The sequence below is a fragment of the Ipomoea triloba genome, chromosome 9 (genome assembly GCF_003576645.1).
Source record: "Ipomoea triloba cultivar NCNSP0323 chromosome 9, ASM357664v1".
NCBI lineage: Eukaryota > Viridiplantae > Streptophyta > Magnoliopsida > Solanales > Convolvulaceae > Ipomoea > Ipomoea triloba.
Genome location: NC_044924.1, coordinates 6,440,093 through 6,452,779, shown reverse-complemented (window position 1 = coordinate 6,452,779; position 12,687 = coordinate 6,440,093). Strand labels below are relative to the sequence as shown.

Here is a 12,687-nt window from a genome sequence, read left to right as displayed (position 1 = left end):
TCGAATGGTGAAAATTGATTGTCTAATCTTCCATGGGATTGGAGCTTCGTGATTAAGAATGAGATGGACAAGAACTGAGGAGTCCACTTCAATGAGAGTTGGTTTACGAGCTGCCAGATCACACCATCTCATAGCAAAGGCAAGAGCAAGAGCTTCCGCTTCTAGTGCACAGGAAGCTGTAAGGGGAAAAGATAATGCAACAATAAAAAAACCTTCAGAGTTTCGTAGGATCGCACCTCCTCCACAAGAGATTGCTGAAAAGGAAGCATCAGAATTGAGCTTTAAGCGTCCAATGGGAGGGTGTTGCCATTTAATCCAAAGGGTCTTCTTTGGTCTCGGGTTAGTGAAAGAAGTCACGAGACCGGCTTCAATAAATCTTTGGTCGGAGGCTTTTGAGGAACAAAAGGGATGGGTTACCGAAAAGGCAAGGAAATCATTTTTAATCTCCCAAATAATACGGTCCTGCGAGTAGCGCCCTCCTTCATAAATCAGAGTGTTGTACTTCTTCCATACATTCCATAGAATAAAGCAAGGCATTAATTTTCGAATGGTAGCTGAAACATTACTCCATCCGTCTTCTGGTTCTGCTGATAGCCACCAGACATGGCATGTTGTTCGAACTGAGGTGGCAAGACCAAGATTGACATTGAAGAGGTTTGCAAAATAAACCCAAATTTCTATAATGCTTGAACAACTCCGCATGCAATGTTCAAGAGAAGCATTCTCATTCCAACAGAAAGGGCAAACTGAAGGTTGGTGAAAACCAAATTTTTGAATACAATCCGGAAAGGGAAGATGACGATGAAGCATTCTCCAAAGGAAGACTGAGATTTTTTTGGGTATTAAATTTGACCAAATATTTGAATAAGACAAAGTGACACACTTACTTGGACGGAAGAGGTTGTAAGCTGTGTCGAAGGTGAAAGATCCCAAGGTAGAAGGTTGCCAGATCAACTCATCCTCTAAGAAAGTGATGTTATCCTCAACTGTAGAAGACACAGATTTCATTCGTCGCCAAGTTATTGAGTCAGAATAACTCGAAGGTTTGTTTGGGTTTGGATGCAGGATTCTCATGTAGTCACTCCATATGGTGCCTCCTTTGCAGTATGAAAACCAAAGTTTGGCAGCAAAAGTGGATTGCAAAGCCGGTAAAGATCTAAAACCCAAGCCTCCCTCTTTTTCTGGAAAACAAAGTTTGGACCAGGAAGTCCAATGCCTTTTATTGTGACCTTGGTTAGAACCCCAGAAAAAGTTTGCCATCCTTTGCTCAATAGAATGGATAACTCCTTTAGGGAGTTGTATCGAAGCCAGTGAGTACAAAGGGATTGTTGATAGGACGTGTTTGATCAAAATGATTCTTCCGCCTGTAGAAAGAAGTTTTCTCTGCCAGCCAAGTAATCTTTTGTCAATCCCATCTAGGATATGTTGGTAGTAAAAGCTTTTATTTCTTCCTTTAAACAAATTGACTCCAAGATATTTGAAAGGAATAGTGTGTCTATGCATACCAAGCTCTCGAGTGATTGTGTTGATTCTTGCTGTGGAAGCAAATTTTGAAGTAACAAAGAAACTTTTGGAAAAGTTGATTTTCTGTCCTGATGCTTGCTCATATTCTTGAAGTGTAGCCTTTATATTCTGCAAGGATTTTCGGCTTCCACTTGCAAAAATAAGAATATCATCTGCAAAAGCAAGATGAGTAATGATCGGGCAAGCAGCTGAGGGGTTCTTGTATGGTTGAATCATACCTGTCCCAACTTTCCTGACTAAAGCTCTTGAGAGTCCTTCTGAAGTCAGTATGAATAGCAAAGGTGATAGGGGGTCACCTTGTTTAACTCCTCTTGATGGTTGGAAGAAACCGCTACTCACTCCGTTGACAAGAACTGAGAAGCGCGTGGCAGTGAGGTTTTGCATGATTAGGTTGACAAAAAAAGTAGAGAAGCCAAATTTGAGAAGTAGAGCTTTCAGGAAAGGCCAAGCTACACGGTCAAATGCTTTCATCATATCAAGCTTGATTGCAACATTACAACCACGACATCTTTTATCAATTGATTGTAAGAGTTCCATGGCCAGGAGAATGTTGTCTTGAATCGACCTTCCTTTAACAAAACCAGCTTGTTCTGGAGATATAAGAAATGGAAGGATGTTGCGCATCCGGGTTGCTATGATGCGAGTGAAAATCTTGCTTACAAAGGAGCATAGTGATATTGGCCTAAAATCCGCAAAAGTTTCAGGATTTGATTTTTTTGGGATGAGCACAATTTGTGCACTTGCGATTGCTTGGGGGATTGGGACTCCAGCAGAAAAATCAAGCACCGCTATGTGAACATCTTGTTTGATTATATCCCAGCAACAACGGAAGAAGGCTCCAGAGAAACCATCTGGTCCAGGAGTGCTGTCTGGGTCCAAGTCCCAAACTGCTGTTTTTATTTCTTCCGGTGAGACAACTGAGCTTAGAGCTTGATTTTCCTTCTCAGAAAGGAGCGGTGGGATAAATTCCAGAAGATCATGAATATTTGAGCAATCCTCTGCTTTAAATAATTCTGAAAAATATTTCACTGCTTCATTTTGGATTTCTTGTTGTTCTGTGAGGATGAGTCCTTCAGAATTTCTAACTCCACAAATGCGTTGCTTTCTGATTCGGTCTTTCACCGTTGCATGAAAGAAAGCTGTATTAGCATCACCTTCACTAAGCCATTTTATTCGAGCTTTCTGTTTCCAAAACATTTCCTCTTGTTTAAGGAAAGTAGGAGGAGAGCTTTTTCACGATTGAGAGTTTCTCTGTTTGTCTCGTTTGGTTCATCATCGAAACGAGACTGAGCTTCAGAGACTGTTTCTTCCGCTTTCTTGACCTTATCAAATATGTTGCCAAAAGTTGATCGATTCCAATCTCGTAGTTTCGACTTAAGTCTTTTAAGTTTGAAAGCAAGGGCCCCAAAATTCAACTACCTATTCGTATATACTAGCATATTTACCACACCATTCATTTACAAAACAAATTGTGTTACAATTTTGTTCTCTGTACTCTGACAACCTGTGACACAATTTTGCTCTGAAAAGGGAGTTTATTTATCAACACCTCGATCCACTTGAATTATACAGCAATATACAAGTATCCAGAAACCATTACAATCAGCAATAATGGCTTTGTTTAGTTCATGTATGTGCTGTGTTATTTAAAAGGCCACAATAGTAATGCAGAGGCTATGCTATTCCAGTTGCTCAAAACAGAGTATTGAGCTAAATGCTGAGAAATCATCAGTCTACTGAACTATTCTTATCATTGAGCTGCTGGAAAAACTCTTTTGCTGCTTCATATGTAGACCAGCAGATTGCAGCAGCAGGGGCATGGAACAGGATTCTGGGAATCCAACCCCTCATTAGTCCTCCATACCCATCCTTCTTCACTATTGCTTGAATCACGTCGCCAATTGAGCCACTTGAAAATCGATCACATCCGCATACACCCTGACACAGTTCAAGGCAGAATAATGATTACAAGTAGGTAGCATGTGCAGATTGCAGGGCAACAATGAACAGATATTCCCAATATATGCAGATCAGAGCAACACTTTTGGCCATTTTTGGTCTATTCTATGCTGCTTTCCCTTGTATGAGAAGAAGAATAGTTTCACTTGACAGGTTACATGGCGACAAGTCCGACAACTATCATTGATCCAAGAGAGGCAATCAAAAAATCTTGAAAAAAGAATCAGCTGAAGTTAGTCCATGGATGAACTCAAAATCATCACAAAAAATTCTCACCTGGCACTGCAACCGAGTCTTGACAACATCAAGAGGAGTAGTAACAGCCGCAGCCAGAGCCCCTGCTGCAGCACCAGCAGTGGCATGCACTATCAGAGTCTCCTCATCGCCTGCAATTTCTGGCAACACTTCCATCCCACCCCTCTTGGCAGCTTCATATGTTGCGAAATGAACAGCTGTGAAAGGTGCATTCATCACCACCGTAGTGCGATAACTCACATAAAAAGCCCCAATCCCTTCTTCCATCGCCACTTTCTTCACACAATCCATCACTCCTTTATATGGACTACTCTTTAACTGCAGCCTCTGCTTTACTACATCCATTGGGGTTATCACTGCATCACTGGCAACAGTAGCAAAAACACCAGAAAGTGCATGTGCTGTTGAGTTTTTTGGATTTCCTCCAGATAAAGACTTCTTGCATACTTCATAAACAGAGAAATACACTGCATGAGCTGGTCCAGCTCCCAGACCCATTGCAGCAATCCCACGATAGAGTCCTGCTAGTCCTTCTACCTTCATGATTGAGCCAAGGGATTGCCTGAGAGATATAGCTGCAGCTTTGGATGCCAAAGAACCAACAGCCTGCATGCGGGTCTTCAAGGTGTCTACAGGAAACATCGCCATGTGCTCCACAGAGCCAGCAATGGAACCTGCAACCATGAATTGCCAGAATTCTAGTCCATCATGGGTTGGCAATGAGAGGGAGACGTTTTCAGGGAGGAATTCTGTAGCTTGGTGGAATTCTTGAGTGTTGTCTGTGGTGGTGGTAGTGGTGGAGACCATGGTGCTGAAGGGTGTTGTAAATTGGTGGAAATGGCGCTTGGGGTTTAAAAGGATTGCATGAATAATTGGTTTGTCGCCATTCACAAGAGTCAATTTTTGAGAACAGAGTCAAAAGTCATTCATGGAAAGAGAATGAGGTTGGAGATAAACCTTATATGTCAAGCACTAAATAATATCTTTCAAACTTTATGGAGAAGAATCAGAAAAAGATAAACGCTGACAAAGGGAATAACTTCTACCACTCCAGTGGGACAGCCGAACCATGAAATGCTTTTACAGAGAGCACTTCAGAACATTGCAGAGCGGCCTAGATTTCAGATGCTTGAGCCAATAATACAAATAAATAAACTCATTCTCACATCACAAGATATTTCACATCATAAAAAGCTGTTAAATATGCAAAAATAGTTCCACTGAGAAATGGTAAAACTAGCCACAAGAAATTCAAAAGGCAAAATTCCATCTAAAAGCAAAACACTAAAATCCAATAGAATCCCAGTATTATCTCATCTCTTACAACTCAGTAAGTCACTCAAAACTTTCACTTTGAAAAGCTATCCATATAGCTGCAAAAATTTCCAGAATAAAATTGTATGCAAAATTCATACATGCAAAGCCTCTTATGAACCTTACAAAGTATAGAATCAACCAATTAATGATAAGTCCATCTCTGATAATTACAACTAATTTTACTGATGTTTAAAATTTTAAAGTTTCATTTCCTCTAAGACAAAAAGATAGAGAGATTGAAGAAAAAGAGAATAAACTATATATGCATGTTGGAGAAGCCGTGTGTTATCCACAAGCCTCAACTTTAGGGAATGTCTTTCTGCATGGTGATGTTAACATTACCATCAGGTATTGAGATTTCAGTTCAGCTTAAAAAGGGAACATCTTAAGGATTGGCCCATTATAAAAAAACGTATGGTATCAACAAGTAGCCAGAGGCATCTGGCTTCTTACATGTGCCAAACACAAACTTCAAGGAGCAACACCTAAAAGGATGCCAAAGGCATCGACAATGAGGTCGCATTTTATCCTTATCAAATAGGGATCCTCCACCTTGCACAGTTGCACCACCACTCTATAATGAAAAACCGAGTCAAAGTCATGGCAAGTATGGTCCATGGTATAAATCAAATCCTTGCGTATACAGTCCAATTATCAATCGCTTGCGTATACAGTCCAATTATCAATCGCCCAGTGAGTCATCCCTTTATAAAAATTCATTACAAAAGGTACCACAAACAGCAGTCATTTTAGCTGCACACTTCATGGTAAGTTGATTATCTAAGATCTGAACATTGACTCAGTCTATTAAATGGCAATTTTGAAGGAAACCTATCTGTTATATAAAAAACAATAATTGCACAATGATAATGCCATTCTTTATTTCATTTTACTGACACTAACAGCTCCATGAAAAAGATGCATCTTTTTTAGCGTCACTTGCGTGAATGCTTTCTATAGTCCATCGTTGGAAACAAGAAGTGATACTTTGTTGTGACTTCATTTCAAACCCTCCTTAAACTATTTTCCCATGTAACCTTATGTTACTTAATTGCTATAGTTTTCATTTATGTGAGTTTCTATTATTCTATAGTCACATGGCTTTACCAATATAACTAGAAGCAACTTATATCTGGTGGTTAGGAAAAATAGTAACTTCATTCCCAGTCCTAACCTGTTGCAACCCGGAAGAACAAATATTCAGATGCTAGTAGGAGGATGGAAATCAACTTGCATAAGCCCTCTAAAATGCTTAGGAGTAGACGAATAAGAAGAAGAAATGTCAGTTCTCGTAGAAAGGAAACCCTGCTTATGCTTGAAACTGAAATCCTAAAGTTGCTTCTCTTTGCTTATGTGATTCAATAATATAGAACATTTAATCGGGCAACGGAAAGTAAGAATACAACATAATGAAATTAAAGGTTAGATCGAAACTCAGAGAGAGAATGTGCTAGCTAGCTGAAGATTTACCACATGGATCGGATCTCAACAAGCCCCTATCGCCAGAGGCTTCGTCGGCCTTGCGATCCTAACCAAACATGAAATATACAAGATAACGAATTCAACTCAAACACACACGAAAAGAAATCGAGATGAAACTTTCCTAAAACGATATAAAGATGAGAGATAACCTGTATCTTCACTGTTAAGGCCGGGATGAATGATTTGTGCGAAGTGTATGGTTTGATTACGCTGAAATCTCTATTCGGTTTACTTTGCCGCTTTTGAATACATCACTCCAAACTTCAGAACGTTGCCGCAATGGGAGAACTGAAGAAGCTATTGGATTCGCGGCCTCCGTAGCAGTTACTTAGCAACTTGCACAAAGCGGTTGGTAGAACATGGAATACATGAATGTTGCCATATAGCAGACGTGCATCCAGCAGTTACAACTTGCAGAGATCGGTTGCTAGAACATGAAATAAAATACATATGAAAGACGTGCACCACGAAATATACTATACTTGAACCTCCAAAATCAAAAGCTTGAACAAGTATAACATTTATTAGCGGTTCTTCCCGAACTCAAAATCTGGTATTCAAATCTTCAATCTCCTTACTTGCTCTATTATATAAAATTGATTCGCCTTTCATAAATTAGGAAAACTTTATACTGAAATACAACATAAAGAGATTCTCTTTGTTCTATTCAATTAATAGTTTCAATTCTTATGATCAATCGAGATTGATGGAGCTCTCTGTTAAACGGGTCGGTTCATCATAAAAATGCAATACTTTTTGTTGCAAAATTTAATACTAATTATTCATAAATTATAATTAGAGAGAAAAAGCAATAATTTTAAAGGCAGAAGACAAAATTAATGGGAAAGAAAGAAGAATCAAAGAAGTGGATGATGATGATTGGGTGGATGAATCGGTGGAGAGGGAACAGTACACCCACTGAAGTGTGAAATGATTACAGCCCACAGCTACAGCGAAGATTCCCTGATGATAGAGATGGGCTGTGGACTGTCAAATAACTTTTTGGATCAGGCCACGAGTTCGCCACACGCCTTTGAGGCGTGGACATACACGTGTCACCATCTCATATGCCTTAGCAAACCCTAGTCTCCTCGCCCGCTTCGTCTTTGCCACTATATAATCTTCCACCATTTCCTTTCATTTTCCCCACCCAGCAATCTCTACCGCTCTACCATTTCCCTTCTTGCATAAAATTCTGTTCTATTTTCTCTTGAAGATATGGCGTTTTCAGCTGTTTCTCTCTGCAAGGCTTCATGCGCTTTGCTTCCGTGCTTAACATCTGCTTCTCCGATCTCCCCTGCTTCCTCTGTTTCCGGCCTCGCTTTTCCGAGGAAGCGCAGCGGTGGATTCTCCATCTCGGCCGCGGCGGAGACGGCTGATGCGCCGCTCACCGGGGTGGTGTTTCAGCCGTTTGTGGAGGTTAAGAAGGATGAGCTTATGGTCCCCTCCGGTGCTCAGGTCTCTCTTGCTCGCCAGAGGTACACCGACGAGTGCGAGGCTGCGATCAATGAGCAGATCAAGTTCGTTCTTTCCCTATTCTCCTTTAATTTTGGTTTCATTTCTGCGTGATTATGAATTTCTCGATCTCCATTGATTAGGTGCTAACTCTCAATTGTTTGATTTCAGCGTTGAATACAGCGCATCTTATGTGTATCACTCCATGTATGCATATTTCGACAGAGATAACGTTGCGCTCAAGGGCATGGCTAAGTAAGTATTAAATCCGTCATCTTTTTTTTTCCTAAGAATGCATGTTTATCCTAATGCAAGTATTTATAATCCGATGTGCGATCTTCTTTGTCAGATTTTTCAAGGAATCAAGTGAGGAAGAAAGGGAGCACGCTGAGAAGCTGATGAAATATCAGGTTTCCCAGATTTCCAATTCCTTTGTTCTTTTTTGTGTATGATTTTTTTTTTTTTGGTAATGTAAATGTGATTGTGCTTTTGATGAATAACAGAACACCCGAGGAGGAAGGGTGAAGCTGCACTCTATTCTGAACCCTCCTCCTGAGTTTGACAACAACGAAAAAGGTGATGCTTTGTATGGTAAGTTCCAAGTTCCATTTTTTTTCTTCTGATACATATGAACATAATTCATGGCTGCTCTGATTCTGTGATTTCTTGATGCAGCAATGGAGCTAGCGCTTTCCTTGGAAAAGTTGGTGAATGAGAAGCTCCTGAACCTGCATGCTGTAAGAGAGATTTATGCCTTCATTATCCGTGTCATTGTGCCAATAGATGTTATAATTTCATATAGTCCCCTCCCTTCGTTCAGGATGTTGGGTTTCTGATATTTATGCTTCTTGATGAATCACAGGTAGCTGATAAGAACAATGATGTTGAAATGCAAGATTTTGTTGAGAGAGAATTCCTGGTGGAGCAGGTAAAACAACAAAACTGCGTTTTTCAAGTGAATAGGGAAATCCGCAGCTACTCCCCAGTCCCCACCCATTATCTAAGGGTGTTCACTGGACAAACTAGTGTAATTCATAGTTGACCATCTCAAAGAATGACCGGTCTAGTTTGTTGGCTCAAACCAAGAATGGCTGGTCTAGTTTGTTGGCTCAAACCAAGAATGGCTGGTCTAGTTTGTTGGCTGAAACGCACGCTCACACCAAGAATGACCAATATGTTGCTTCAGTTGAAAGTTGAACTTGTAACGACAACTTGGATGGTTTACCCCACACAACAAAACTTTGTCCTACTTCATCAAGGAGCTTCCAAATTCATAACCATATGCTTTGAGTTGAATCTGTTTCAAATGTTGTTGCAGGTGGAAGCCATCAAGAAAATCGCAGAGTATGTTACACAATTGAGAATGGTTGGAAAGGGACATGGTATGATCCTTTTATCCATTGCCCAACTGGCTTCAACACTAAGTTATATAGCCTTCTTAATGTTTTACCTGTTTGTAAATTGCAGGAGTGTGGCACTTTGATCAGAGGCTCCTCCATGAACATTAAGGGACTATATTAAGGACCGTAGAGCTCTTTCTTTCTAGTAGGAAGGCTTAGATAGTTTGTGTTCATATTTTTTATGTTGCACTTCCCCATTACAAGTAGCTTCATCTTATGTACTATTTTCCTTAATAGAGATGAACATGTTAAGATGCTTTGGATGTATTAGTTGTAATGGGGTTTGGTTATAATAAAATCTAAGTTATAATATCCATCTTTGTTTACCTTCACAGTGGAATTTGATAAGCAATTTGATCATTCAAAACTACGTGCATTGTTAAAGAATTCAACCAATTTGTAGAAAAAATGATAAATAAAATAAATTAACAAGAAATTGAAGTGGAAAATAGCAATTATAATAAGATAGGAATAACAATTAAAAAAACATTTTATTTTCAAATACTCTGTAATTTTTATAGTATTTGATGACATGTGCATCTTTCCTAAAAAAAGGAAAAAAGTTGATTAAAAACACAGCCAAATAGGGAGAAAAAAAATAGGAGGGGTTATACCGTGGACCCTAGTTTATTAAAGCATGTATATATATGTCTTGTATTTTGAGTTTGTTGCCTTTAAGAGTATCAAAGTATGTAGTAACACAATGTGTCTTATATTATGAATTTGTGTCTTTGAAATTTTGTACCTATAAAAACATAAATTCTCTACATAAATAAGATTTAAATCAAATTTAAAAATAAGTAAATATATAAAAAAATAAATATATAATGTGTATGTATGTTAGTAAGTTTTTATGATATGTCCGTGTAGAATCATGAGAAAAAAAAACCCGATAATCTGTTAAAATTTAAAGATAAAAACATCATTTTGATATGGTCCACAATATAAATTGCTGAAAAATAGTAACAGGGAAAAGCGTCTGAATGGACCTTTACCAAATTAGATAGATTTTATACTAGCTATTTGCAATAAATCATTAAATTCTTGATTTTAAGAAAAATCAAACTTGCATAATTGTCTGAATACGGGACTGGTAAGCAAATGACAAGTGGCTTCCAGCACAAAACTTCTTCGAAAAGTATATTTATAGAGATCTCAATTCTAAATTTTATTCTCTGCATAAAACACAGTAATTTCTTATATATATATATATATATATATATATATATATATATATATATATATATATATATATATATATATATATATATATATATACACTTTTTCTTGAAAATATATATACTTAAATACAAGACAAATGAAAAGTAAATGTGACCACTGTCACTTTTAATGGTTGATATGCGATGATTCACTAGTGCCAGTGAGAAATTAAGAGGCTCAAAAGCAAAGTGTTGATCCGTATTTAATTTACAGGTTTAATCTATCACAAAAATTAGACAGAAGTTGATCTGGCAGCCTGAATGTAGCAATTAGCTATTGAAAAACAAAAACTCAAGCATGAATCAATCAGATCAAAGTGATAGCAACTATGCCCATGCCAATAAAATTTGGTGGGTAGATTCCCCTCTGGGCAAAGTTTCTAGCACTAATATATACTCGTAATCATGTTATGCATTTGCCACTGATTGAGCTGCAAGATTGACAATTTGATACCTTTGCCCTACAGAAGTCAGTCCAGATGCATCAGAACTTTCCCAATTGTAAAGATGTCCAACCGAGTGGAGAACTCTTGACCAAGAGCATCATGGATATCAATGGTCTATTGGTCTCAAAGGTTCCTTTTGTGCATCTCCATGTTATTGATTGCACTGCCAAGTCTCCAATTCCTTCCACCAGTCACCATGGCAACATTTCCAACCTCAAACTCGATGAAACTCAAGCTTGATGATATCATAAGCCTTTATGTGTGAATCTGGATAGCAGACAGTTCACCATCACAGCACTATTGATTTAAGGGATGCCATTCTTCCCAAAATGCACTATTCAATGTTGCACAGTTTGAACTGAAGGACCAGAAAATACAATGTATTACTTGCTGTGCCATCAGAGATTAAACATAATATCAAGAATCAATAGTTTTAACTTTTAAGAGTAAATTTGAATTAGAAACCTATAGTTTAAATGCAATTTACACTTAACACACTACATTTTAAATGCAACAAGATGCAACCTCTTTTTTTCTTTTTTAATCATTGTAACATTGATTAAGTTCATGTGGCTATTTTAGCCTCTTCCATAGACATACAAACACAAACTGCCCATGTCAACCAACAGCCCAAACCCCAACTCCCATTTTCGGCAATTCACTCATTCTCTGAGAGGTTTGAGATTGTTAGAACTTAGAAAAGCATAAAGGCTCCTAAACAAAAATCATTAGATCAAGGTGATTCAATCTCTATCTACACGTAGATATATGCATACATATGTATGAGTCCATACACATATATGGAGTATATACACACATTTGATCTACTTCCACTTTTAATGAAACATATTAAGAATTGAATATAAAAATTTGAGTTTTTTTTAAAACCAAAAACGTCGGTTGTAAAAGGGGCAAAAGGGGACTAATCAAGTGCAAAGCTATATACTTGCAGGAAAAGGCAAGCACAGGAGGATTGCATAGGCCTTCAAAGAAAAGGACTAAAATATCCAAAATAAAAACATGACAACATGAAGCATGCACATGATCCTATTTTAGCCAGAGAAGTCATTTGCTTGGTGTTACAATAATTAAATATAAGTAGCATCTTGTTAAACATGAAGTGCAAATTGTAAAATAGTGTGGGTTGTTTTTTGTATTTGCTCTTAACTTTTTACAGACAACAGATAGTATTTTAAAAGTGTGTAAAGATTTTAATTTTTAATAGAAGCCATCTACTTTTATTCTCTAGTAGATTTACAGCATTCAACATATTGCCCAACTAATCATTTACCTTGCATTTGATTGACAAGACATACATCATATGGGGGGAAAAAACAAGATTCCTCATCACAAATTAAAGTTACTTGCAATAAGATATTATATGAAAGAACATACCTTAGACACCTCAGCTCTAATAGTGCAAAGTTGGAATCACCCCTTTGTCATAGGGCAAATCAGTAGATAAGGGAATTCATGGCCATCTAGCAACAAAGAAAATTCAAAATGTTTTAGACGGTACAAGAATTACTGGCATCAATCATCAATGTTTAATAAATTCAGGTGTCTCAGTATACTACATCACAATCAAAAGGCACAGTTACAGCAACCCAACCCCCAACCCCCAACCCT

General features: G+C 38.0%; 3 protein-coding genes across 8 annotated transcripts in view; 1 reads left to right on the top strand and 2 right to left on the bottom strand.

Moving 5' to 3' along the window:
- Nucleotides 1–3,039: 3,039 nt before the first annotated feature.
- On the bottom strand, nucleotides 3,040–7,283 carry LOC116029048 (mitoferrin-like). Of its 4 annotated transcripts, none has more exons than XM_031270928.1 (4): nucleotides 6,687–7,274; nucleotides 6,526–6,583; nucleotides 3,760–4,866; nucleotides 3,040–3,462 (listed from the first exon to the last, which is right to left on the bottom strand). In XM_031270928.1, the coding sequence occupies exons 3-4, from the start codon at nucleotides 4,543–4,545 to the stop codon at nucleotides 3,253–3,255; spliced, it is 996 nt and encodes a 331-aa protein (XP_031126788.1). In that variant the 5' UTR covers nucleotides 4,546–4,866; nucleotides 6,526–6,583; nucleotides 6,687–7,274; the 3' UTR covers nucleotides 3,040–3,252. The 4 variants fall into 4 exon arrangements, with proteins under 4 accessions (XP_031126788.1, XP_031126790.1, XP_031126787.1 ...); XM_031270930.1 differs by having other exon boundaries at nucleotides 3,760–4,412; XM_031270927.1 differs by having other exon boundaries at nucleotides 3,760–6,583.
- Nucleotides 7,284–7,670: 387 nt separating this feature from the next.
- On the top strand, nucleotides 7,671–9,708 carry LOC116029049 (ferritin, chloroplastic-like). The gene is made up of 8 exons (XM_031270932.1): nucleotides 7,671–8,057; nucleotides 8,164–8,247; nucleotides 8,342–8,402; nucleotides 8,496–8,583; nucleotides 8,668–8,729; nucleotides 8,855–8,920; nucleotides 9,311–9,374; nucleotides 9,460–9,708. The coding sequence occupies exons 1-8, from the start codon at nucleotides 7,756–7,758 to the stop codon at nucleotides 9,498–9,500; spliced, it is 768 nt and encodes a 255-aa protein (XP_031126792.1). The 5' UTR covers nucleotides 7,671–7,755; the 3' UTR covers nucleotides 9,501–9,708.
- A 1,003-nt stretch (nucleotides 9,709–10,711) lies between these two features.
- The window catches only part of LOC116030656 (pentatricopeptide repeat-containing protein At5g24830), a 6,153-nt gene continuing 4,177 nt past the window's right edge, over nucleotides 10,712–12,687 (bottom strand). For all 3 annotated transcript variants that reach the window (XM_031272969.1, XM_031272968.1, XM_031272970.1), the window contains exons 4-5: nucleotides 12,454–12,539; nucleotides 10,712–11,416 (exon numbers count right to left, since the gene is read on the bottom strand). The gene's annotated coding sequence lies outside the window, so the exon portion shown is untranslated. The remainder of the gene's footprint in view (nucleotides 11,417–12,453; nucleotides 12,540–12,687) is intronic.